General features: G+C 48.2%; 1 protein-coding gene across 1 annotated transcript; it reads right to left on the reverse strand.

Annotated features, from left to right (window-relative positions):
- Positions 1 to 471: 471 nt before the first annotated feature.
- SACK1D (scaffolding CK1 anchoring protein D) lies at positions 472 to 22,437 on the reverse strand. Its single transcript, XM_019749123.3, has 4 exons — positions 21,881 to 22,437; positions 9,399 to 9,566; positions 5,971 to 6,095; positions 472 to 3,859 (listed from the first exon to the last, which is right to left on the reverse strand). Exons 1-4 carry the CDS (start codon positions 22,355 to 22,357, stop codon positions 2,908 to 2,910), a joined length of 1,722 nt encoding a protein of 573 aa, XP_019604682.3. The 5' UTR covers positions 22,358 to 22,437; the 3' UTR covers positions 472 to 2,907.
- Positions 22,438 to 23,159: the final 722 nt, after the last annotated feature.

The following is a 23,159-nucleotide window of genomic DNA, read 5'->3' on the forward strand; positions in this document are numbered from 1 at the left end:
CTTACCTGATCTTAGTACCGAGGATTGTTCTTCCTAGACTTGGATTTACTTTAATCTTAAGAGACATTCTGAATGGTGGGTCTGAGCAGGTTTCTCTTTCTGCCTTGGCTACTGAGAAGCTTTAATGTGCGGCCTGACCCAAAGTAACAGTATTAGTCCCTGTGACATGCGCTTGTAGCCTTATTCCCAGTTCCATGTTGTAGCCTCCCACCCTTGGGTTTCTTTCATGTAACTTTTCATTTACATGATCTTGTACCTTAGGTTTTCCTGTTAGTCACTTGGAGTCCCATGTAAAACATAGATACTCTCAGCCCAACTGCCTACATATATGGGGAGGCCATTTCTTCAATTGACTCCTTAAGTTTTTTAAAACAATGTTGACCCTGCCATCTGATTCGGTTGACCTTGAAATTGCATGGATCTCTAATTCAAACAAATCATCAGGGAGGAAAAAACAAAAAATGAACCAACTGAACTTAAATATTATTTATTTGATCATCTTGAGACATTTTTATCAACGTTGTTTAGGTGCGACCAGGGTAGTGTGGTTATGTTGAAAAGTGAGCTTTTATCTTTTAGATATATACTGAAATATTTCCAGCCTCTTCTGTAATGACCAAGTCTGACATTAGACAGATAAGGAAATATAATTCTCTTCTAGGGAGTGGCAACAAATATTTTTGAACCAAATAGTCGGCCACACCCACCCTCGCCCTCCCCCGGGAGTGGGGCCAATCAACATTTTAAACAAGGACCCAGCTGACTCTGCTGCAGGTGGTTCTCAGATGTCACCTTGAGAAACTCTGCCCTATAGTGATACTCTCCAGGGGAGTGGCAGAAAAGCTTTGCTTATTCTGAAAGACTGCGTCATTTTCTTAGGATTCCACACACCTCTTGTTCTCGTTTCTCATCACGAACAACACTCGCAGAGAATACTGAGTCCTGCTCCAGGAACAGAGGACTCTGTGGTCAGGTAAGCTTGTGACAGGCCATCTACCTGCCCTCCTCTGAGAAAACCAATGTGATCATGACCTCATTCAAGTCTGCGTAGTCCTGCGGTAAAGAATCCTATTTAAATGTACTTGATCCATCGTTTCCCAAACCAAACACAGAATCGTTTTTATGAATGCCTATGAATAGTTCCATAGAACAGTGAGTTGAAATTCCACATGTACCTGTATTGGTTCATGAGGTTAAAATTTATGATTTCAATTCCCCATTGCATTTACTGCCATTTCTCAAGGTACATGCCTCCATACTCCCTGTAAAGAAACAGTCGTATAGCAGGGGACTGGACTTAGAATCCGAAAACCTGTGTGTAAATGCTTGTGTCACCATTTACCAGCCGTGTGACCTCGAATATGCTACTTCACCTGAGCTTCAGTTTCTTCACCTGAAAATTGGGAATCACAGCGTTCAAACCACTACCGGTTGTGAGGGTCAAAGATAACCCAGAGGAAATTATCCAGATCTGTAAATGGTTTTAAATCACGTATTTCTTCAAGGCGTAGGCCAGAGTTGTTCACAACCGGATGTGAACCAGTTGTTGGGGCGGCCTCACAGCCCAGATTATAATACTAACCCCGCAAATAACCTGCTGACCGCAAGGGAGTCCTGATGCATGCGTTAAAACCCGCAGGGATGCTCATGTGTCTACGTGACAGACAACACCCTCCCCTATTACAGACCTCTTTTGCTCCAGCCAGATCAGAGGGAGGAAGCCATCATTGAACTGTCTTCCTTTTGTCTGTCCATGCAGATGAGACTAGACAAAAACAGGATTCCACAGCCATACCAACCCTGATGAGCAGGGTGTAGACGCCAGTTGCAGTGCCTGCCAATGGACCAGGAATGTGGGATAATTGTCAGTGTCCTCTTTGCCCCTGCTCCAGGATATTAGATTGCTAAATCATTGTCAATACACCCATCTGATGAAATTAGGCCCATGGGGTCAACCAGAGTTAATATCAGGGATAAATCCAGGAAAGCACACGAAGGCCTTCTCTGGCAGAGAAGCAGGGAACCAAGGTCCTTGTCTAAATAGCTCAGGCTTATTCTTTGAAAAAAGGCAAGCTAGAGGTGCAAGTTTCCTCATTCAAACCATAGAGAGAGTAACACCAATATTCATACTGCCGATGAAGGGATTACGCTGACACTTCCTTTGTCTTCTAACTTTTAAGGGAATATTTTTCTTTTACAATTTGGATCATCTCCTTCTTCTCCACCCAACACTACTTTAAAAAATTGCATAAACAGCTATTAGGTGCATTACTTGTAACACACTCCTAGAGTTAACGAAAAATGCCAGAAAACAAAACAAAAAGGGACTCGAGCAATCACCAAATAAAAGTTGTTTATGCTAAGAACACGGATACCCTAAAGAAGAGACGGACAATTAAGAAACAGTTTATTCGATCATAAAAACTAGTGATTTAAACCTCTAACACAGAAGAGCACACAAATAAAAGTTGTTTATGCTAAGAACACGGATACCCTAAAGAGACAGACAATTAAGACAGTTTATTCGATCATAAAAACTAGTGATTTAAACCTCTAACACAGAAGCACACACAAATCTAGAAAAATGCAAAACATATTTTATCTCTTACCTGAATTAACCTGAGAACCCCTAAGCATTCTCTTTAAGAGATATCAATATTAAACTTGTGCAAAGAAACTGTACCCATAGTGTTTAAACCATAAAACCAGTACCTGGTTTGTACATGACACAAATAAAATAAAAGCACGTAAAATAATATGCAGTTTACAGAATTCGAAGAAAATCAGGGTGACTAAAAGTCAGGTGAAAGGAAACAATAGGGACAGGAGCCCTTCTGTAAAGCAGGCCGATCTGGTGACGTCTCCTACGAGGCTGGATGAACCCCGGCGGCTCTGGACCCTGAGCCGTCACTGATAGGAGGGGTAAAGTGTGATATCTCTGATAGTCAGCATACTAACAGGGGCTCTGGTGGCATTTCCAGAATTAAATCCGAGATAGTTTTCAGTAAGAAATGTTCTCCTTGAAAGCATGGCCAGCATATGGTTGAGCCGGGACCTGATACCAGACACGTGACACTGCCGCTCTTTATTCAAGTTTCTGAGTGAGTCAAAGTGGGGAGTGCCCCAGTACTTGGGGTGTCCCGGGAGGACGAAGTCAGTGACTCTGATGGAAGTCAGGGAGCCGATGGAGCTTGCCACGGAGCCTTGAGAAGACAGAGAGGAGGAAGACTTCAAACTGGAAGATCTCGACACAGACATCCTTGACACTGGCGAGCCTGCTTTAGACTGGGTTCCCTGGGAGAAGAGAACATTTTCATCCCGGTCAGTCTGGGTGGTGGCCGACATGGACTGAAGCACGGTTTGGGAACTTGCTGCCCTGGTGGCGACTGCGGTTTGGGTCCCAGCGCTGGCTGTGGCGGTCCTGGTTTGTGTTCCCGAGTCACTCATGCTCACTGCTCGCATCTCCTCTCCTGGCTCTGTCTGAGTGGCGACATCGGTCATCTTTCCATCCTCTGGTTTGTCCCTACAGCTGTGGAAGTAGTCTTCTTCATTGAAGGTGGAGGATTCTGCCCTGCCCTTAGCGGGCGCCCCACACTCCAGCTCAGCCTTTTTGGGGGTGCTTGAAAGCCTGGCGAGCCGCAGCCGCAGCAGATTGCCCAACGTGAGCTCCTTGGACAGTGGCTTCCGGTCAACTAGATGGTCAAACTTGCCGCTGACCGGGAAGCCGGACAGGAGTTTGGAGCTGATGGGCTTTGATTGTGCATATAGGATTCGGAACTCCAGATCGAAGTGTTCAACCACTTGGCCGGACAGAATGACCAAGTTACTGCTATTTAATTTGCCATCTGTCCATGTAAAACTTAAGGATTAAAAACAAACAGAAGCTGGTAAGAATAAGAAAGTTTAGTTCACTTATTGTCAATCTGAGTAAAAAAGCCCAGATAGCCCGCTACATAAGAGTCACAACTTTGATGACAGCATACCTACCATATAGTGCGCATTCAACCAGCCTAAACACAGGTATATAACATATATATATATGTTAAGGTAGAAAGGCCAACTGTTTAACCAACACGCTAAAACCTACCCGTCCCCAGCCTCAAAGTATTTGAAAACTAGAAAGGGCTTCTAACATATTTAGGCCAGTGTCCTCATTTGCTAAGTGAGGAAACCAGGTAGTGGTTTCTCACCGGGAAGCTGGTGGTAGACCCTAGACTGGGCTCAGTCCTTAAGACTTGCTAGTGCAATGCTCCTGCTCCCTCCTCCAGTGCTGCCATTTTCACAAAACGGACAGTATTGTTATTGCCATGACGACACTGTTGCTGGAAGCATATTTAAAGCTGATTAGCGGTCATGCACCTCTGCCTGTCCAGCATCCTTTCTCCTTCCTCTAGTGACAGAAGCCACACGCACTCTAGCCCTAAAAGCTTTCATTTATGCGCCCTATCCAATCACAAGAGGGGTGGGCATGTGACCAGGCTGGCCAGACTACCCTACCCCTTGGGTACAGAGTGGGCACAGGACACAGCTAGGGCCAAGTAATTTTTCAAGAACTGATACCAGTGCTGAAAGAAGACAAGTCTCTCTCTTTGGGAGATACTAATTCAAGGTCATATAAGAAAGCCTGCATCTTTGCCTTCAAATGGAGAGTGTGACTGAGAATAAAGACGAACTAGAGAAAAGCAGGACCAGGAGACAGCGTTCTGGTAAATGTATCGCCTCGAGGTCAAGAAGAGCTAAAAACCTTCCTACACTTGGCAAGTCGCGCGAGTCAATAAATTCCACTTTGCACAAAGTAGTTTGAGTTCACTTTCTGCATTTGCAATCGCCCCTTTGATAGAAAAGAACGAAGATTCTTTTGAAAACCCTCAATGAGATCATGTAAACAAGACACCTGTCCAACACCAGGATTATAAGTGTCCTCAACACATGGAAGCTAACCTCATCCTCAATGACAGCGTATTTTATTTATAGAAGGCCGTTCTTATATTTTTATATTTTAGAATAGCCAAAAACCATTTGGAGCTAAGTTTGGCTAATATAGACAAATCCTACTTTGGGTGAAAATCTAGTTTCCTCCTGTTAGTTAAAAACTTCTTATGAAAGGAAGTCTCAAGGAAGAGTTTGGATTTTGTTCCGGGCAGTGACGGTACTGTTTGAGAAGAAAGGCCTCAAGAGGTTCTTGATCTTAGCGCCTCAGCACCCACAAATCTTTGCATGTCCACCTTTACTCAGGGCTGACACAGTTATCACTCAGGAATGTGCGTTTCTTCAGAAGTGAGTTTTTGTTTTTCAACTCTAGACACACCCCTTCAGACCACCTAAGGCAGAGGTGGCAAAACACACTACCATTGAAGCCGCAGGAGAAAAAAATGGTACGTTTTAATTTCTAAAGATTAGTGTTAACCACTCATTATCTCCACCCTCCATTCAACTTCCCTGAACTCTGCCTAAGACATTATTGCCAAAGGGAGACTTCAAAGGTGGGGCCAGAGCTTGGATCAGTACTTTCTAGGCTAAAGCACTAGATTACAGGCTTGAAGCAAGCAAGGTGAAGGATTTACGTGTAAGCTGAAGCCTTCAGCTCTGCCCTCCACACTGATGCCCATGCCTACGGCTGCCCTTATCTTCCAGTGAGCGGGAAGTGGGGGTGAGGGGGTGTCAAAGTCCCCAAGGGACAGGACTCACTCTTAACCCCAATTCATCTACTGCAGGCCTGGCTGAGGCTTGAATGTAGGACTCGCTCACCATGAGGTCTCCAGGCAAGTGTCAAGCCCTGCACTTTAGTTTTGTGGACCACGGGGCAGGGGAGGCGACCTCCACCCCAACTACCTCCTAGAGAGATGTTCGCGTATCAGAATGCTTGCCCATAAAGCCTTGCGTTGCAGAGAAAACAAAGCTTTTGCCTTCATGTAGCATGCTCCTTCTAAAAAAGATAGATTAATAGGCACGGACGGGTGAAAAGCTTACCTGTAGGAGCCTGTGGCCACACGAATACCATCAATCAGTGTGAACTTTTCATGAACCTTCCCAACAATTTTAGTTCCCGACCTCGCATAGTAGATGTTTCCTGTAATAGTCCGAACTGTCATCAGCTGTTGGTGAGAGATCAGGCAGAAAAATAAATGAATAATCCAGTGAGCAAATGATTCAAGATTGGAGGGCTCAGTTTAGTTCCCAAACAGACAAACACACTGGCCGGTGAGGGGCTCCCAGCACACTAGCCAGATGATTCTCGGGCCTCAGGAAACGCTGCTTCGCATGTAGTCCATCTTCTCACATGCCCTTTTCTTACATTTATTTTTTTCCCCCATTTAGATATTTTAATATGTACATTTTTCTATTTTTAAAAATGTATTCATTTTTTTCAGTTACAGTTGACATTCAGTATTATTTTATATTAGTTTCAGATATACAGCATAGTGGTTAGACATTTATATAATTTATGCAGTGATCTCCTGGTTTGGTCTAGTACATCTTATATTTCTTCTTGATCCCTTTAGTTCATGTACTCTAACAGGAGCCCCACTTTTTGGGAATACTACACAGTGGAATCCAAGAAATGATTTTGAAACAAAATGGGGGGGATTAAATCATCAAAGGAAACACGCTAGTGATAAAGAGCATCTTAACAAAGGCTTAAAGAAGCTAAGCTGGTATTTCTCCTGTTCAGCCCATCTTCACTTATCCCCACACCATAGTGAGTAGAGAGAACAAGAACATAGAACAAGCCTTCTCTAACACAGGCCTTGAGGCAGAAAACACATTACACGTGGTTACATGTGGCTTAATCAGCAATGTCACATCTCCTACAAGTATGTATTTACCAAAGAGGTACACTGGTAGCACACTGGAACTATATACTGCATGTGTATGCATAATTGTCTTTGTAAAATGACACATGTTAATGTATATACAATGGTATGCAAAATACTAAGACGAACTGCATTCTTGGAGCAGATCGGTAGCTAAATATCTTTAGAAATCTTACACATTCGAATTAAATGTTTAAGATTCTTGTTTGACTCTCTCATTCATTCCACAAAGCCCCCACTATGAGCCAAGCCTTGAGACAACAGAGCTATAAAGCATGCTTCTTGCTATAAGGCACGCTCTTGCCCTTCGAGGACTGAAATAGGAGAGAGAAAAGTAATGAATGATTAAAAACTACAGCAAGACAAACATCATCCAGAGAAATGAAAATCTATATCCACACAAAAATCTGTAACAAATACTCACAGCATCTTTATTCATAATAGGAAAGACTGGAAACTATCTTAATGTCCTTCAATGGGTGAATGGTTAAACTATTGTACAATCACCATATGATACTACTCAGCAATAAAAGGGAACAAAACATTGATACACACAACTTGAACAGATCTCGAGGGCATTATGTCAAGGGGAGAAAAGCCAGTCTCAAAAGGTCACATACTACATGGTTCCATTTATATAACTTCTCTATATGACAGAATCATAGAGATGGGGAACAAATTAGCGGTTGTCAAGGTTAAAGATGGTGGGGGAGGGCACGGAGAGGGGAGTGGATGTGACTATAAAGATGTAACCTGGGGAGATGTTAGTGGTGATGGAATAGTTCTGTGTCTTGATGGCGGTGCTGGTTACACACACGTACACATGTTGGCAGGGGAGGGATTCCTATAGGAGGGGATGACTCCTAAGCAGAGCTTCAAAGCGCTAACATATAACAAGCATAAAAAATATCACTGTGGGCGGATTTCGGCGTGATTTTGTGCATCTTTCCCTTTGGCACTTACCTGAATGTTGTGCAGGCCTCTGTGACTGTGGCCAAAGCACTCTGGAGGCCTGCACACGAATGTGTGACTAAGTTCCTAGCGACAAGACACCAACACAGAGCCAAGGCCTGGGGGAGGAAGTCAGCCCCCACTCGTGAGGGCACCTATTCCCCAGCACAGACAAATCCTGGTGAGAGACGCAACCAGGACTGGTGCTTCCCTAGGAAGGACATGACAAAAATCGGTGAGGCCAGAAGTATGGACCTCTTTCAAGCCCTCCTCCAGAGGACCTGGACACCCATGCAGGCAGCAACCAGCGGTGGGCAACTGAGTCGGCAAACAGTGCTCCTAGATTGCCGCCCAGTAGATGAATCAGAGCCAATCACTTGATGAAAGTGGTGGTCAGAACTATTCTGGGATTTTCCTGCTGCTAACACACCGCCTTAATTACAGAAAGAGTGCCTTGAAATTAAACACTAACACCTTCAATTTCTTCAGCTCGCTCTATGTGCGTAGGCACAGACTGAACATTGGGCTAGAAGACAATGTGCTTTTCCATACTTGACTTGCATTTTCCTCGGGCCCACCTGATCTCACGTTTCACTTGACTGTTAGGCCACATGACTGGCTCGTTTCATCGGGTCGCCAAGCTCCAATCCTACTCCCATCATGATTTGCTTCGTAGCACTAGTGACAAGTTAGAAACTATCAAATTAAACCCAATACTGTTTCCTCATTAGGGAAAACAACAAACAAGAACTCTGTGGGAGAAGTTAAATAGCCAAAATTTTGCAAGCAAACCACACTGCTTAATAGCAAGGTGGTGAGTATGTGCACTAACCTACAGGACCAAAGCCCCAATTCTTCATTCATGGGGCTGACTGCTTTAGTGCCAGTCCCTAGAACAGTGCATGGCTCATAGCAGGTGCTCACAAGTGGATGAATAAAATTCTGAAGCTCACAGGTTAAGTTGCTTAATTAAAAAAAACAAAAACAGAATGGTGTAATACATATGACTGCTTTTCTTGCCACTCTCCACTAAAGAGACCGGGCTAGCTAAGTTGTATAACCTTACACTTAAATACGTAAGTTCAAATTGCTTTCATGCTCAGAGCAAAGGACATAAAAAGAATCTAATTTTATAATAATGAGAAATGAGAAGCAGCATGTGACAGTGATGGCAGACGGGGAGTCAAACGCCAATCCCACTATTGTCTAGTTGTAGACACTGGGCTCTCTGTCACCTCTTCATGATCTAAAACCCACGTGAAACGCCACTTACCCGAGAGGGCTGCTGTGAGGATTACGTTGCGTAACATTTGCCACGACCCTAGGTCAATGCCAAGAAAAGAACAGGAACTCCATAAATGGTGGTCGTTACCATTAAAATTGGAGTCTACCAGCTTACAGTCAAAAGCAGCAGCGTTCAGGGCAGCCTCTGGCTGTCAACAGGTGGCAGCGAGACTACAGGGGAGGCTGAGGTTTGAATCCTGACTCTCGGTTCTCTTCTGTGAGATTTCAGGCAAATCACTTTGCTCACGGCCTCAGTTCCCTCTCTCGTAATAGGGCTCCCACTACCAGCTACCATGTAGATAGGTCCCATTTCTGATCGTGTGAAACCAGAAGAGGTGCAATACAAACCTTTTCCTGTTCAGGATGAACTTTCAGATCCACACACATATCCAAGAACTGAGAGAGCAGAGCCTGGTCCAGAAGGATGTACACAGCAACTCTCTTTTTCCGGCATATTTCCTGCAGGTCTCTGAAGATGTCAATGTCTGTGAAAACATCCATCACCACCGCAATCACCTGCGGGGCGAGGGTGAGGCAGAGGAAGAGCAAGCCGTCAGCTTCCGATACCACCACCTGACAGCGCCTCGCCCGGACTCTGGGCCCCATCTCCGAACTGGCAAAGGAGCCCCATTCTATGATAGCCTTCCTTCCTCTACAGTATCGGTTTCCCCCTCATCGGGGACTCTTCTCCGTATCTGAAGACACCAGCCCACTATATCCTACAAATCTGGACTTGGCCCGGCTAACCCTCCCAACTGCCTCCCAGCCACAATCCTCAACACTGGCAAATTTCTCAGAAACAGATTAATCCACTGCTTGTCCTCCTGTGAACCTGTTCCATTCATCTTCTCTTCCTTTACTAAAACCCGTCTTACAGGTTCGGCTCAGACCAGCAAGCTGTCTCGGCTGTGGCTAACACACTGCCATCCGGGGCATGTTGCTTCCCTGCTGGCTTCAGTTTTCCATGTTGGTGAAACATAAAACCTTAGATTCCCTCTGAGGCCCCTTCTGGGAGTGACATTCTCCAATCAAATAATGACTTTGATTACTGTCTGATTTTGGTTTAGAATCTAAGTTTTTGTTACAATCGACAGGGCTTGTCCACCACCAACTCAGGGCTGGAAAGCAATCAACCAGGCAGGCAGATTCTCCCATGTCGACCTTGCTAATGCGGGTACCACAGCTTCACAATCATCTCCTGCTAGTCAAGATCCAACTAAATGGCTTCCATAGCACCAGCCTCCGTCTATGCGAGGTGGTCTTTATAATTCTTTGGTGCCAAGTGCAAGTCAACAAGAGCATGGACATATGTCCTAAGGATTCTGACCTGAAACTTGCTCAGTCCTTTCTTCTCCCCCAAAACACGGCTCTATTCCTGCCTCCTACTATGTTTACCACACTTGGCATTAGACTACAGCGAAGAGCTGCCTCAGCTCTTTGGGAAGATTATGGCTGTTTCAAATGTGTTTCCTTAACTGCGAAATAGGTTTGTAGTGAGAACTAAATGACTATGTTACATAAAGTATAAGGCACGACAGATCCCTTAAGTACCTGTTCGTTGATTCACTTTACCAGCCCAGAATTTGAGCCATCCAGACAGCTCAGTACAGGGAGACATCTGCCAGCCCCCAGCTTTCCTCGCTAAGGAGGCTGCTCCAGCTGCAAAGCGTCGAATCACACCCTTTGCAGGTTTAAACCCTGGCCCTCAGCTAACTCCTGGCAGGGCCGTGCGGGTGTCAAATATCCAGCCTTAGAAACAAGTCTCGGCAAACCAAGTCAGAGCTGGGGGTGTTCACTACGGAAACTGCTCCCTGAAGCCAAGGTTTGGAGCCCTTTTACAGCTTGGAGCTGCAAGGGTTTCTCCCTCCTCCTAACCTCAACAGAAATAAATGAGTCTCTTAGAATCACGTGAACTTCTTTTGAACATTAATTTATTTACAGGTCTCCCATCTACGGGAGCAGAGGCATCTGAACAGGACTGATTCAATCTCTGTGGTTCCAGAGGACTCAGGGAGTACCTGACAGTCACTACCCCTTATGTATGGGGGTTAAAGAAGAAATGCAGACAAAGAGGCAGTTCTGCTGTCTTTCTGCGACACCACAGAGTCTTGTCTACCAGGAGAAGGGACCTGGAAATGCCAGCTCCTGGGAAGTCATTGCTGAGGGAGTCTGGGAAAACCAATTTATCTCTGGCTGCCTCTCCCCTTTCCTCCGCTCCCTAATCTTGATGAAGCCCCAGCTGTGAGCTATTCTTGGTAAAGGGGACAGCAAAATCCATCCGTGATTTAAAAAATAAAGTGTTCTTTGCGAATCGGTAGCATCCTCAGAATTCTGTTTTTATCCTCCAATGGGTTTTTATATGTACTAGTGTGAGTTCTATCTAGCCAATTGATTCAGGTCATATAACACAGTGGCTAGAAGGCAGAAAAGCCTGGGCACACAGATCCCAGCTCTGCGGCTTTCTAGCTGTGTGACCCAGGACAAACTGCTTAATGTCTCTGAGCCTCAGTTTTCTGCTCTGGAAGATATGGCTAATAATAGCATCTACGTCAAAGGGCTGTTGTGAGAATTAAATGTGACAGAGCATGGAAAGGGCTCAGGCCTGAAACTGGTGTTTAGTTATGCAGCTATCACCTCTCCAGAGTCTACTGTGGGCTGAAGCCTGTCCTAGGCAGAAAGGTGGCTGCAAAGAATTTACCCTAAACCCGACTTACCTGCAAAGAGGATATAGGATGCAGGGAAACAAAACGATACCTACTGTAGGAGGCAATTAAATAAGGGGACACTATTGGGGGGGGGGGGTAAAATGGTGGACACACTTCAGGCACTCACTGTTTACCAAAGAAGAGCAGAGGAGGATTCCTGGAGGAGATGGCATTTGAGCTGAATGACAAATAAGGACAAGATTTGGACAGGGGAGAGGTGAAGGGGAAGCATTCTGGCAGGAAGCCATGTGATGACAGAGGGAGAGGTAGGAAGTGATGGGGGATGTGCCAGTTTGGCTGGAACGAGCAGTATGTACTGCAGGGAGCAGCAGGACATGACTGAGACCGAGATGAATGAGCAAGAGCACAGGAGGCCTTGGATGCCACTCAAGGAATCAGTATCACACAGGCAGTGGGGGAAAGAGGCGTAAGAGTATCATGAGAGCCAAGTGATGACCCTGGTGGGACAGAAGCAGCTGACGCTGGAGGAGAGGTAGGGGCAGGCTGGTGGTCTGACCCCCACCTCCTAGATACAGGGCCACGTACCCAAGTGCCCGCAACACGGCAGGTACTTAGACACTTTGTAGGTTCAGCAAATGTTTAGGAAGATCAAAGACTGAAAGAAAAAAAATCAATGCTAGAGCTTTCGATGATGGAAGCAATGAGGGAAAGGGGCCAGGGGAGAGCCAAGCAATGGACTGCATGGGCTGCCGGAGGGCAGAAGGAGGGAAGAAGGGTGAGAAGAGGAGAGTCAGGTCCACACAAACAGAAAACAGAGAGAAACAAGCTGGAGGGAGAGGCTTCAAGCTTGAGAGAAGCTTGAGGCGGCAGCAAAACCTTCAGAAGGGTCTGCATGCACGGGTGTAAGAAGGAGCGCTGCGCTCACAAGACAAAGCCAGCGGGCCACACAGGTACCTGCTTGCCGCTCTCATTCGCCACTAGTGTTTCAAATATTCAGTGAGCCCACCACAAGCGACGCGTGGTGTTGGGCACTGAGGACCTAGAGCCAATCCCTGTCTGCAAGCCACCTAATGAGGAGACAGGAGAAGACCCAGGGGTCACAGTGTGATGGGGCTGATGGATGGCACCCAGGGTGCCACTGGAGCAAAGACCAAGGAAGCCAGTCCACCTGGCCTGGTCAGAGGTCCGGAGAACCGCTGGAGGCAGGGACCTGGGAACAGAGCCCATAACGTAAATCACATGCCCAACTGAATCTAGATTCGCCCCTCATTAAACAACTGTACAAACACCAGCTTTGTCAGGTAGTGAGTAAGCATCTAAGTTGCTATTGGTTTCATTGGTTTTCAAGCCTCAGCCTTTCCAATGGGTACTGAAAATAACTGGATTTGAACGCTGGTCCCTAACACCCACAGGGTTTTTGGAGGGTGGATGGAGGTGTTTCTTCCCCTAGACCCAACACCCCCTCCTCTCTTACGAGAGCAGGACTCTTAAGCCGTCCGTAGTTGGAACAGCTCGACCCGTGGAAGCATCAGCAGGAAGCCCTGCCTTCCTTCAAGACCCTCTCTCTGCTCCTCTAAACTCTCCCTCCTTAGCCCCACCAGGCCTCAGGCAGCCAAGCCCTGCAGCGCTGAACCAGACCTGTGGCTTCTCAGATCTCTGAGGGGACGGTCTCTTCAGCGAGCTGAGAAATGAGCCGGCCGTATTCACTAGCCGGCCGAGTGCCTGCTTTCCAAGGCCAGACACGTGTCCCAGGTGTGGGGTGCTCACGCTGCAGGACCTAGAACTACACGAGCACTTGCAGGATGGCATAGAAACCAGTCACTGCTCCCTCGCTGAGGACGAACGCAGGCACAGACACAGGAGAGGCATCAGGGAGGGGGGCGTCCCATGGCCATCAAGTGCCCACCCGCACACTCTGGGCCCTGCCCTGTCCCAGCCCAAGCTGCAGAGCCCACCCACTTTCCTAGAGCTAGAAAGCTCTGTAAGTGGTGACTTTAGAGAGACCAGTCCAGGGTCAACACCCATCTGCACCTCAGTGCAAATCCCTCATGACGCCTGTTACCCTGCTCTCTTCCTGCACGTCTCCAGCCCCATCTGGAGCAGCCACACCTGTGCCAAGTCCCACGTCATCATCGCACAACCGCAAGCCTCACCCCCCTTGCCAACTATCCCTTACAGATTTATACTCAGTGGCCCATGTGGTTGCAGAGTATTCAACCACAATTGGGGAGGGCACAAACCTTGTGTACACGACTGTTCATGTAGAACTGGACTCTTTTCTACATGTCTGGAGATTTCAAAACCCCATTCACTGTTATCCCCAATGTACAGGTGAGAAGACTAAAGCTGGGAGAGTTATGTAACTCGCTCCACGTGACACACTTAAGCAAGTGCAGGAGCTGGAATTTCCACTCAGGTCTGTGGGACTCCCAAGCTATGGTTGGAAAGTCTTCAACTAAATTATTCCAAACAAGTCTAATAATGTTTGGTCTTCAAAAGACGGAGAGCTTGGACTAAATTGAGAAAGGACCAGTCGAGTATTTCATCAAGTCCATGGACTCAAGCCCACTCCAGAGAAGACTACTGATAACACGCGATGATTCAGAGCGAACCTTAAGGAAACGTGGCACTCCCAGGACACTGGGCACCTTTCCTGGGCAGGGGGTACTGCGGCCTCACTCACGATCAGGACACCTTGGGAAGCAAAGACGTTATGTGAACAGGCGGGAGAATTAAACTTGGACACGGGTCCTGGATCTTCCATTCCAAGCACCGCGTACCTTCTAGCGAGTTACTGAAGCTGTGTTAGCTTCTCTAATATGCAAACAAAGCACCTATCTTGTAGTGTTTGGGGATTCAGTCAACGAGAGAATCCACATACACACGTGACAGTTCCTGGCATACAGAAAGCCCTCAGGTGGCAGCTCGTCATAGTCTTCGTCCCAGTTCTGCCACCTTCCCTGGACAAGCCCTTTCACCTGTGTTCAGTGTCCTCAAACAGCCCCTTCCAGCTCTGAAGTCTGATTCACGCACCCTCAGTGGGCGGGCCAGGCACATGAGCAGCCGCAAGGGGCCCCTCAGTCAGTCATTCCAGTTCTTCCTCTGCATGAAGCCGGATGACCGTGTCAATCACCCCTTCCGGCTGCACCTCAGTTTCCCTCCCTTCCCATCCATAGTCATAAAGCAAGGACACGTGTGCAACATGCCTGGAATTCTACCAAAGGTCTGATCACATTCAAAGATGTGTCAGCCCATCCAGTGGTCAACACGGCCTGTCCACTGAATTCCTTACACTGACCACATGACACCCAAACTCGATTTCCTTCAATCCCCCCGGGCTCTTGCCGTTTCTGGAGACCTTCTTGCCAAAAAAGCAAAAGATATATCTTCTCCCAGTTTATTATGTCTTTGAATAGATCAGAAATCCTCTCCTTGGAATTTCTTTAAAAATCTTTAAATAACTATCTTGATAACACCGGCAGGGTGTGAAAAAAAAAAAAAAAAAGGAAATTTCCACAGCAAAACCTAAATTTGTGCATGTTCTCTGTAGATTTCATAGGCTGCTATTATAAAACCAACAATGTAAGTATCAGGTTAAAGTGCTGGTGGAGCCTCCATCTGCAGAGGGTGGCACGCAGGGTGCCTCCCCAGGAAGGCAGGGGACAAAGGAGCCAGTGTTTCACTGGCCTGTAGAGGGACTGACCACGTACGGCTGCATTTCCTCTGTGCTGCTCCAGCATGAAGGACACAAGTGGGCGGAGCTTTTAGAAAGGGAGGGAAACACATCAAGAGGTGTTTTTCTAGGGGAAAGACTTACCATTCTATCATGGAGTTATTTTTATTTTATAATTATGTAAAACATTTGCCTGGTTCCAAAATCTAATCTACAAAGCAAGGTATATTCAGAGAGACCTAGATTCCATCCTCGTACCTTCCTTTTGCTTCTTTCCCTTCCGTCCTCCCCATAAAGATAATAATTTCAATTCGTTTTTGGTTTATTCTTCCATTTTTTAAAATATAAATAGGTACGTGTACGTACGTATAAACATACTTGTTAAATATAAGCAATTGCGTATTATGTTTATACATATGTATGGATATGTGTTTATAGCCTCACTGTACATAAAAGGTAGCATATGACACACATTGTTCTAGATGACGCTGTCCAACAGAGCCTCTGAGATGACAGAAATGCTCTGCATCTGTGCTGTCCAATGACAGCCACTAGCCACAGTGGCCATTAAATACTTGTAATACGGCTACTGTAACAGAGGAATGGAATTTTCTATGTATTTCATTTTAATTCATATCCATCTAAATGACGGCATGTGGCTAATGGCGACCGCACTGGTCAGTGCAGCTCTAGACACTTCATAACAGAAAACAGAGCTGGTTAGTCCTGATTCCTTTTTAGAGCCGCAGGGTACTCCATTGTGTAGAAGGGGCAGCTTACTCGCCAATGCTCTGCTGAAGGCTGTTTGGGCTCTTCCAGTCTTTTGCTATAATTAGTGCTTCAAGAAAAAACCTATTGCCTATGTGTATTCATATTTTGCCACCAAATCCCTGTCCAGAGGTTCTGTCATTTGCATCAGGATTTTTTAAAAGCCAGTAGATACCTATTACTTCTTTTTCCCCACATAACTTATCCTATCTCCATAAAGGGATCAGAAAATAGTCCCACAGCGTCTCTACTGTCTCATGGATGCTGGTTGAAAAAAAGAAAAGAAACGAAATGGCAGACAGAAAATAGCCCGGTGGTTGCCAAAGGCTGGAAGGAGGATGGAATAGGGAGTTACTGTTCATTAGGTACGGAGTTTCCATTTGGGAAGATGACCGAGCTATGGACGTGGGTGGTGGTTGCACAGCAATGCTGATGGACTTAACGTGCACTTCAAAGTGGTCAATTTTGTTATGCATATTTTACCACAATTAAAAAGACGAAATGAAATGGCTAAATATTCCGAAACCCTTAACCTGACACATCAAATCAAAAGGAGGCGATATAAAGCAGCCAGACTTAGTCTGATCAGTCACACCTTAAAATGATTCATCAGTGAGCCCTTCTAGGCCAGTGACTCTCAATCGGGCAATTTTGCCCCCAAGAGGACATTTGGCAATGTCCGGTGACATTTTTCTAACATTTTGCTTAAAATGTTGATAACATAAACTTGCCATCTTAATGACTTCTAAGTGGACAAGTTGGTGGTATTAATTACATTCACAATGTTGTGTCCCCATCACCACTACACGTATCCACGACTTTGTCACCACCCCAAACAGAAACTCTGTAACCATTAAGCAATGGCTCCCCATTCCCCACTCAGGAGACATTTCGGAACATCATGACTATTTTGAGGGATGAGGTGCTGCTGGCCTCTAGTGGGTGGTCAGGGATGCTGGTCAGCACGCTACAATTCACAGGACAGACCCTCAGGACGAAGAATCCTCTGGCCCAAAATGGCAACAGTGGCGAGGTTGAGAACCTCGCCCTGGGTTGATACAAGCATCTGGCACAGGAGCTGATCACACTGCCCAGGTTCTATCAGGACTCAGAAGAGAGGTGAGAAGCATCAGGAAGGCCTTAGGTCAGATACACCCACATGCACACCAGCGGCCTCCGACAGATTCCTCAGCTGCCATTCTGCCCGGCAGGACTCTCGCTCAACACAAAGATGGCTTCTACTAACGCTCAGGTTGTCGAAAGGATGCCCAAGGGTGAGGTCACAGCAAAAGGACCTCCTTGGAACAAAAGCACATAGGGTATAGGCAGCTGGTGAGAACGATGGCTCTGAGGAGTGTGGACCCTCCTGGTAAGATGAGCTTTGCCCATGAGCTCCCATGCAGAAACCAGGAGCGGCCCCACAGCTGGAGCAGAAGCACATGGCCAAATGAGGGCACGCGGCACTGCCAGCAAGGTCTCTACTTCGACCTGATTTGTAGGGGCCAGAGCCCAGGCAAACACTGATTCACATGGCAACAGAGACAAAGAACCGAGTGATTCATCAACAAATACAGTAGTACAGGACAGATTCTAGAGTGGGTGTGTAAGGGGAAAAATCTTGTACGAGTATAGTTCAAATTTACCCTAAAAATTTGTTAGGAAGCAAATACTTCGGCTCTCAAAAAGTCCAAAGCAGTATTTCCTGCAGCTTTGGGGCAGTGCAGCTGAGCACGAGGTCAGCAGTCAGCTTGTACGCAGAAGCCATGCTGTACATAAATTGTTTTTTCAAAACATCGTACCTCCCTCAGTGTGGCAGAATGCCCACTTTGCAAGATGCACAGAACTGAGCCAGCGGAGGAACTGGCGGGTTCACAGCCACCGTCACACCTACTCTGGGACAGTACTTGCTGCATGAAAATCAGGCAGAATTACCTTCTACCTCTCCGCATCCTACCCTCCCCAAGACACGTAGCTGACGGATCCAAGGCGCATAGGGTGAGTTTCCACAGTATTTCCTGAGCACCACCTGTGCCAGTCGCCTTGCAGGCCCAAATGGCTCAAACAGCAGCCTGAGCCCTGGGTGCTGCTCTCCCAGAACCGTCCCTTCAGGCTACAAAGTCAGGATTAGACACCTCCATTTACCGAGTGACCCTGACCTTGCCTGTGCCTGTACCCTGACCACTCCAGTCTTCTTGAAAAGAGTGGATTCAATACTGTCATTTTTCTGTTCATAGGATATGTCATGTGGAAACTAAAAGTCATACAAATTTTAAGACACCGTGAAAACTCTTCAGCCTGTTGAAAACCACCAAAGCACCAATCCTTCTTCCCAGCAAAGAGGCCACGTGCAGCAGTGACTAAGAGCGCAGGCTCAGGAGCCAAGCAGACTCTGTCCCACCCTAACTGCATGGTCTGGGACAAGTTACTTAAACTCTCTGTGCCTGGACTCTTTTTTTTAAGGAGGGCGCAGCTCACAGTGGCCCACGCAGGGACAGAACTGGCAACCCTTGGTGTGATTAGCACTGCGCTCTAACCAACTGAGCTACACGGCCACCCCTGTGCCTGGTCTCTTAACTGTGGCCTCCTCCTAGGGTTAGGAGGGTTAAGTGAGAGAATCCAGGGAAGGGACTTAGCACAGAAACTGACCCACTGCAAGTGCTCAATCACACCATCAGTGCTTTTGCCATTGCAACAGATACCGGATGGCTTCTCATCTCATCCTAAAACAGCCTGAGACCTGCATTTTCACAGCCCTCGCTGCACAGGTGCTAGATATAAAGGATATGGCCAGAGTGACCCAGCCCCTCCTGTGTACATAACACACACCTCTACTCAGAGCAGCAGCACTGGACCAGCCACCAGATTAGCTATTACCTGTCTCCTCCATAAGCCTCTGTCCACCTGAGGACAAAAATGGCTCCTTAGCTCCACGTGGCACAAGGCAGAAAATGGTGGCTAACAGACGCTGTGCCTCAGTTTGAGTCCTGGCTCCGTCATTCCCTAGCTGTGTGACCTCGGGCAACTAAACTTCTCTATGCCTCAATTCCATCACCTGCAAAATGGAGATAATAATCAGGTTATGTTCTTTTAAATAAAAGAGGTGGTCCCTGAGACCTCACATGTAGCAAGTCTCAAATCCAACTCATCTCCCCATCCCGACCTTCAGCGTTATTTTCCTTCTATGTTCTAATTTAGTAACATCGCTGCCCACCCAAGCTAAAAAATCTCAAACCTCTTCAACTCTTCTTATACCTTCTTCTCCTTGGCTTTGCCTGCTCCCCTGCCCTCTCCCTCACTGACCTTCCAGACCATGTAATGACCAAGTCCTGTCAATTCTACCTAAAATTCTTTCCCTGCCCCCACCCCCCTGCCCCAATACTGCCTTAGCACTCTCTTCTCTGTGGACCCCTCCTTATACCCACCCTGGACACCAGTCTCACCCCTATGTAACCCACCCTCCTTCATGGTCCCACCAGAATTACTGCTCCTCCCCTCCCTCTAAACCTTCAATGGCTCTCCACTGCTCCTTCAAGTACAGTGGTACCTCGGTTTTCGAACGTCTCCATTGACAAACATTTCGGTTTACGAATGCCACAAATTTTATGGATCTATGGTATCATTAGATAGTAAAATTCATGCTAAATTTGCAGTTTTAGGGGTTGACTTTAAAAGGTCTGGAACGGATTAATTCACTTTACATTACTTTCTATGGGGAAATCATGCCTCGGTTTTCGAACGTTTCAGAACTCGAACCGTCTTCCGGAACGGATTATGTTCAAAAACTGAGGTACCACTCTAATGTGCAAAGCTCTGGACAATCTGGCCCGTTTCCCCTTCAGCCTCCTCTCCCACCACTAACCCTCATGTATTCTCTGTTCTATCTGTGAGGAACTCGGCTGCCCCCCAAACAAGCCAGGTCCTTTCACACTTCTGGGCCTGCCCCTATCCTCTGGCCTGGCAAGCCCCACCCATCCTCCTGGACCCAGCTCCAAGGTCACCACCACACTCCAGGCTTTCTTTCTTCAGCCCCTCCCCCACTACCTGTAGCAACCTCCTCACTGCTTCCCAGCAGCAGTCAACTCTCAAGAGCAGGTAAGGATCATGTCCTTCACCTGTGGCCCCAGCGCCTCACACAGTGCCAGTTACATACTAGGCACTGAATAAGCAACTAATTAGCTACATAGCAGAGACACTGTAAAACACTCATCAGATTTAAAGGTATGTACCACGTTTATCAGTAAAAATCACCCAGGATCCAAATACAGAAATCTCAAAGCTATGAGGGTGTGGCTGGACTAGGGAACGGAGCAGGAGGTTCTACCCAGCAGTGTCAGGATTACACAATGCCCCCAGGACAAAGGACAGCCTTAGCACCAGCCTAGAGCCCCTTCTAAGGCCAACACATGAGTTTATGTACAAACAGCTTTCCCTCTGGCGTGAGCTCCAGTGCCCCTTCACTACCTTGCCTATTTCCGTCTTTTTAATCTTCCTACTGAACCCATATACATGTGCTGCATCAAAAGGACCCTCAGCACACCCAAAGCACTGCAGGACTGATAACTGGCCTAGGTGGAGCACTCACCTACTCCTCCAAAGGCAAGGCACTAGCCTATTGTATCCCCTACTTGCTACAACCCCACCATCAGGCCAAGAACAGCCAGCATCAGGAACCCTGGGGAGATGTGGGGCTTGTTCTTGGACTTGGCTACTTCAGCTGGACTTGATGCACAGATATCATAACGCAGGCACACTCAGGTACCATTCCTAGCAAGTCTGACCATGGCCTGAGGCTTTACCTGCCATGTCCCTGGCACAGGCACTGCCAGTCAGCAAGCAAGGTGGCAGCTGACCATGGCTCCGGACTAAGGTGCCTACCTCCGTAGTTTCTTTTTATCTGCCCCACCCATGTGCTGCATTCTTCCTCGCTGATCCCCAGGTCCCCAGCACCCTTCTGCAGTTGCATCCTGGCTGGCAGGGAGACAAGACTTCCCAATGCACCCCAATACCATGTCACACTAAGAGTCAGGCAACTACCAACACCCACTGTGAATAGAGACCACCTAAATGCAGGGGTATGGGCATTTTAGCAGGCCGCTGCTAATTGGAGCATCCCCCAGCCAAAGGGGAAGCCACCCCCTTGCCCCACCCATTCACAGGAGCATCTTTCCGACCAGACTGGCAGAAGGGAAGGGGACAGAGCTCTCACTTTGCCACTCTGGTACGCATTTGCTTTCTACAACATAAGACACGTGGAGGTGACTAGCAATAATAGATTCCTAATGCCCCAGAGTTGTCTCTGGGGACAATCTTTCAGGAACTTTCCCTTAGGTAATGAGCTTCTTAGGCAATGCAGCTCCTAAGTCCCTGAAATTGGGATCTGGTGCTGGCTGACAGCCAGGAAAGTTGGCACTCTGCTTTGGTTTAACTGAAATTTAGAACTAGAAGTATTTCTGGTCCCCTCTCCCCGGGGATGTTTATGTTAGGAGATGGAATTCGGGCAAAATTGGCATTCTTGGCGACCGAGACTTCTCCCGCTCTCCCCTACCATAAGGAGTGGTTGGGGGATCAGAGATCCGAGCGGTAACATGCAGGATGGGGCGAGTCGGGGACCCCGGAGCCATAGGCTCGCGCTCCCATGAGGCCTCAGTATCCCGTTTTTGAAGAGGGTCTTCTGTCCGACCGGGGACCGAGGCGCCCCGAGGGGCCGGGGCCGGGCCGCTCACCTCTCGCGCGGAGCGGAGTTGCTGGCGCAGCGCGTCCTTGCAGCCATAGGGGCCGCTGGCGCCCGCGCCGCGGGGCTGGAAGTGAGCCTCGACGCGCGTGGCGCCGCGGTAGGCGCCCTGGTAGAAGGCCGGCCAGCCGAGCTCCAGCATCGGCGGCTCCAGGTCCGACTGTTCGGGGAAGTAGGTGCCGGACGAGCAGTCGTGCGACGAGGCGAAGGAGTCCTCAGTTCCCGCCGCCGCGCCCTCCTCGCTGGGACGCTCAGCCGTGAGCAGAATGGAGCGCACCTCGTCGGGGTTGAGGAAACTACCCAGGCGCTCTCGGCGTAGGAAGGCCGCGAAGGCATCGGGGCCGCCCGCCACCAGCTCCTCGAGCGCCAGGCGCTGCGCCTCGCTATACAGCTCGGCGAGGTTGGGCGGCCCGCACGGCGACAGGCAGGCGGCGGGAAGATCGTCCAAGCCCTCGGAGAGCAGAGCCATGACCGTAGTCGGACCCAACGAGGCTCGGGCAAGTGCAGACCAGCAGGCCGCTTTATAGGCACCTTTGAATCAAACTGGCCCGCGCCATTGGCCGCCTCGCCCCGCCCTGGCTCTCCCATTGGCTGCCTCCCCATAACGGCGGAGGCCGGCCGCAGCGCACGCCCCTACGGCCCGCCCCTTGTCGTGCATTGGCTGCCCTGCGGCCTGACCCTCCGCATTGGCTGCCGACTGCAGTCAACCTCCAGCTCTGGTTAGGGGTGGCTTCACGGAATTTAAATTTGGTGACACGGTGCCTGAATCGACGAAGCGCCGAGCTCCTTACGGTCTGCAAGAGAGGGGATGGGCCTGAGTGGCCGCGCGGCCCCGGGCAGTGGCGCCGGCAGCAGAGTCCGATCTGAAGCCTGAGAGTCCAGCCCCCGCCATCCTAGAGCGCCCCCTGCCGGTCTGCCCTACGTCGCGGCCCTACAAGGCCCGGGGCGGTCAGACCTAGGCACCAGGAGGGGAGGCTGGCGCCTGCTCCGGAACACACTGCTGCTCCTGGGCTCTCAGAACTTGGGTGTGATGAGCCATGTTGCCTTTATCCCCTGCATTTAATCATTCATTCATTCATCCAAAAATACCGGTCCATCACAATAGCCGCTCCTCTGATTACACCCTCAGGTAGCTTTGTCCCCTTCATCGTTTTTTGCTTGACAAAACTCAAGTCCTGTTAAAACCCACTCTCCACCTACTTTCCACCTGCACGCAGGCAGCCATACTCGTGCAGTGCTGGAGAAAAGAAAGCACAACCAGGCTGACTGAT

This window comes from Rhinolophus sinicus, chromosome 13 (genome assembly GCF_057876585.1).
Source record: "Rhinolophus sinicus isolate RSI-liver-muscle chromosome 13, RSI-T2T, whole genome shotgun sequence".
Taxonomy (NCBI): Eukaryota; Metazoa; Chordata; class Mammalia; order Chiroptera; family Rhinolophidae; genus Rhinolophus; species Rhinolophus sinicus.

Coding starts and splice junctions, on each gene's coding strand:
- SACK1D (XM_019749123.3), bottom strand. CDS start 22,357: ATGGCTCTGCTCTCCGAGGGCTTGGACGATCTTCCCGCCGCCTGCCTG. Junction 9,567..21,880: donor AACTCCGCTCCGCGCGAGAG/GTGAGCGGCCCG, acceptor CTCGCCCCGCAG/GTGATTGCGGTGGTGATGGA. Junction 6,096..9,398: donor TTCATCCTGAACAGGAAAAG/GTTTGTATTGCA, acceptor TCTCACCAACAG/CTGATGACAGTTCGGACTAT.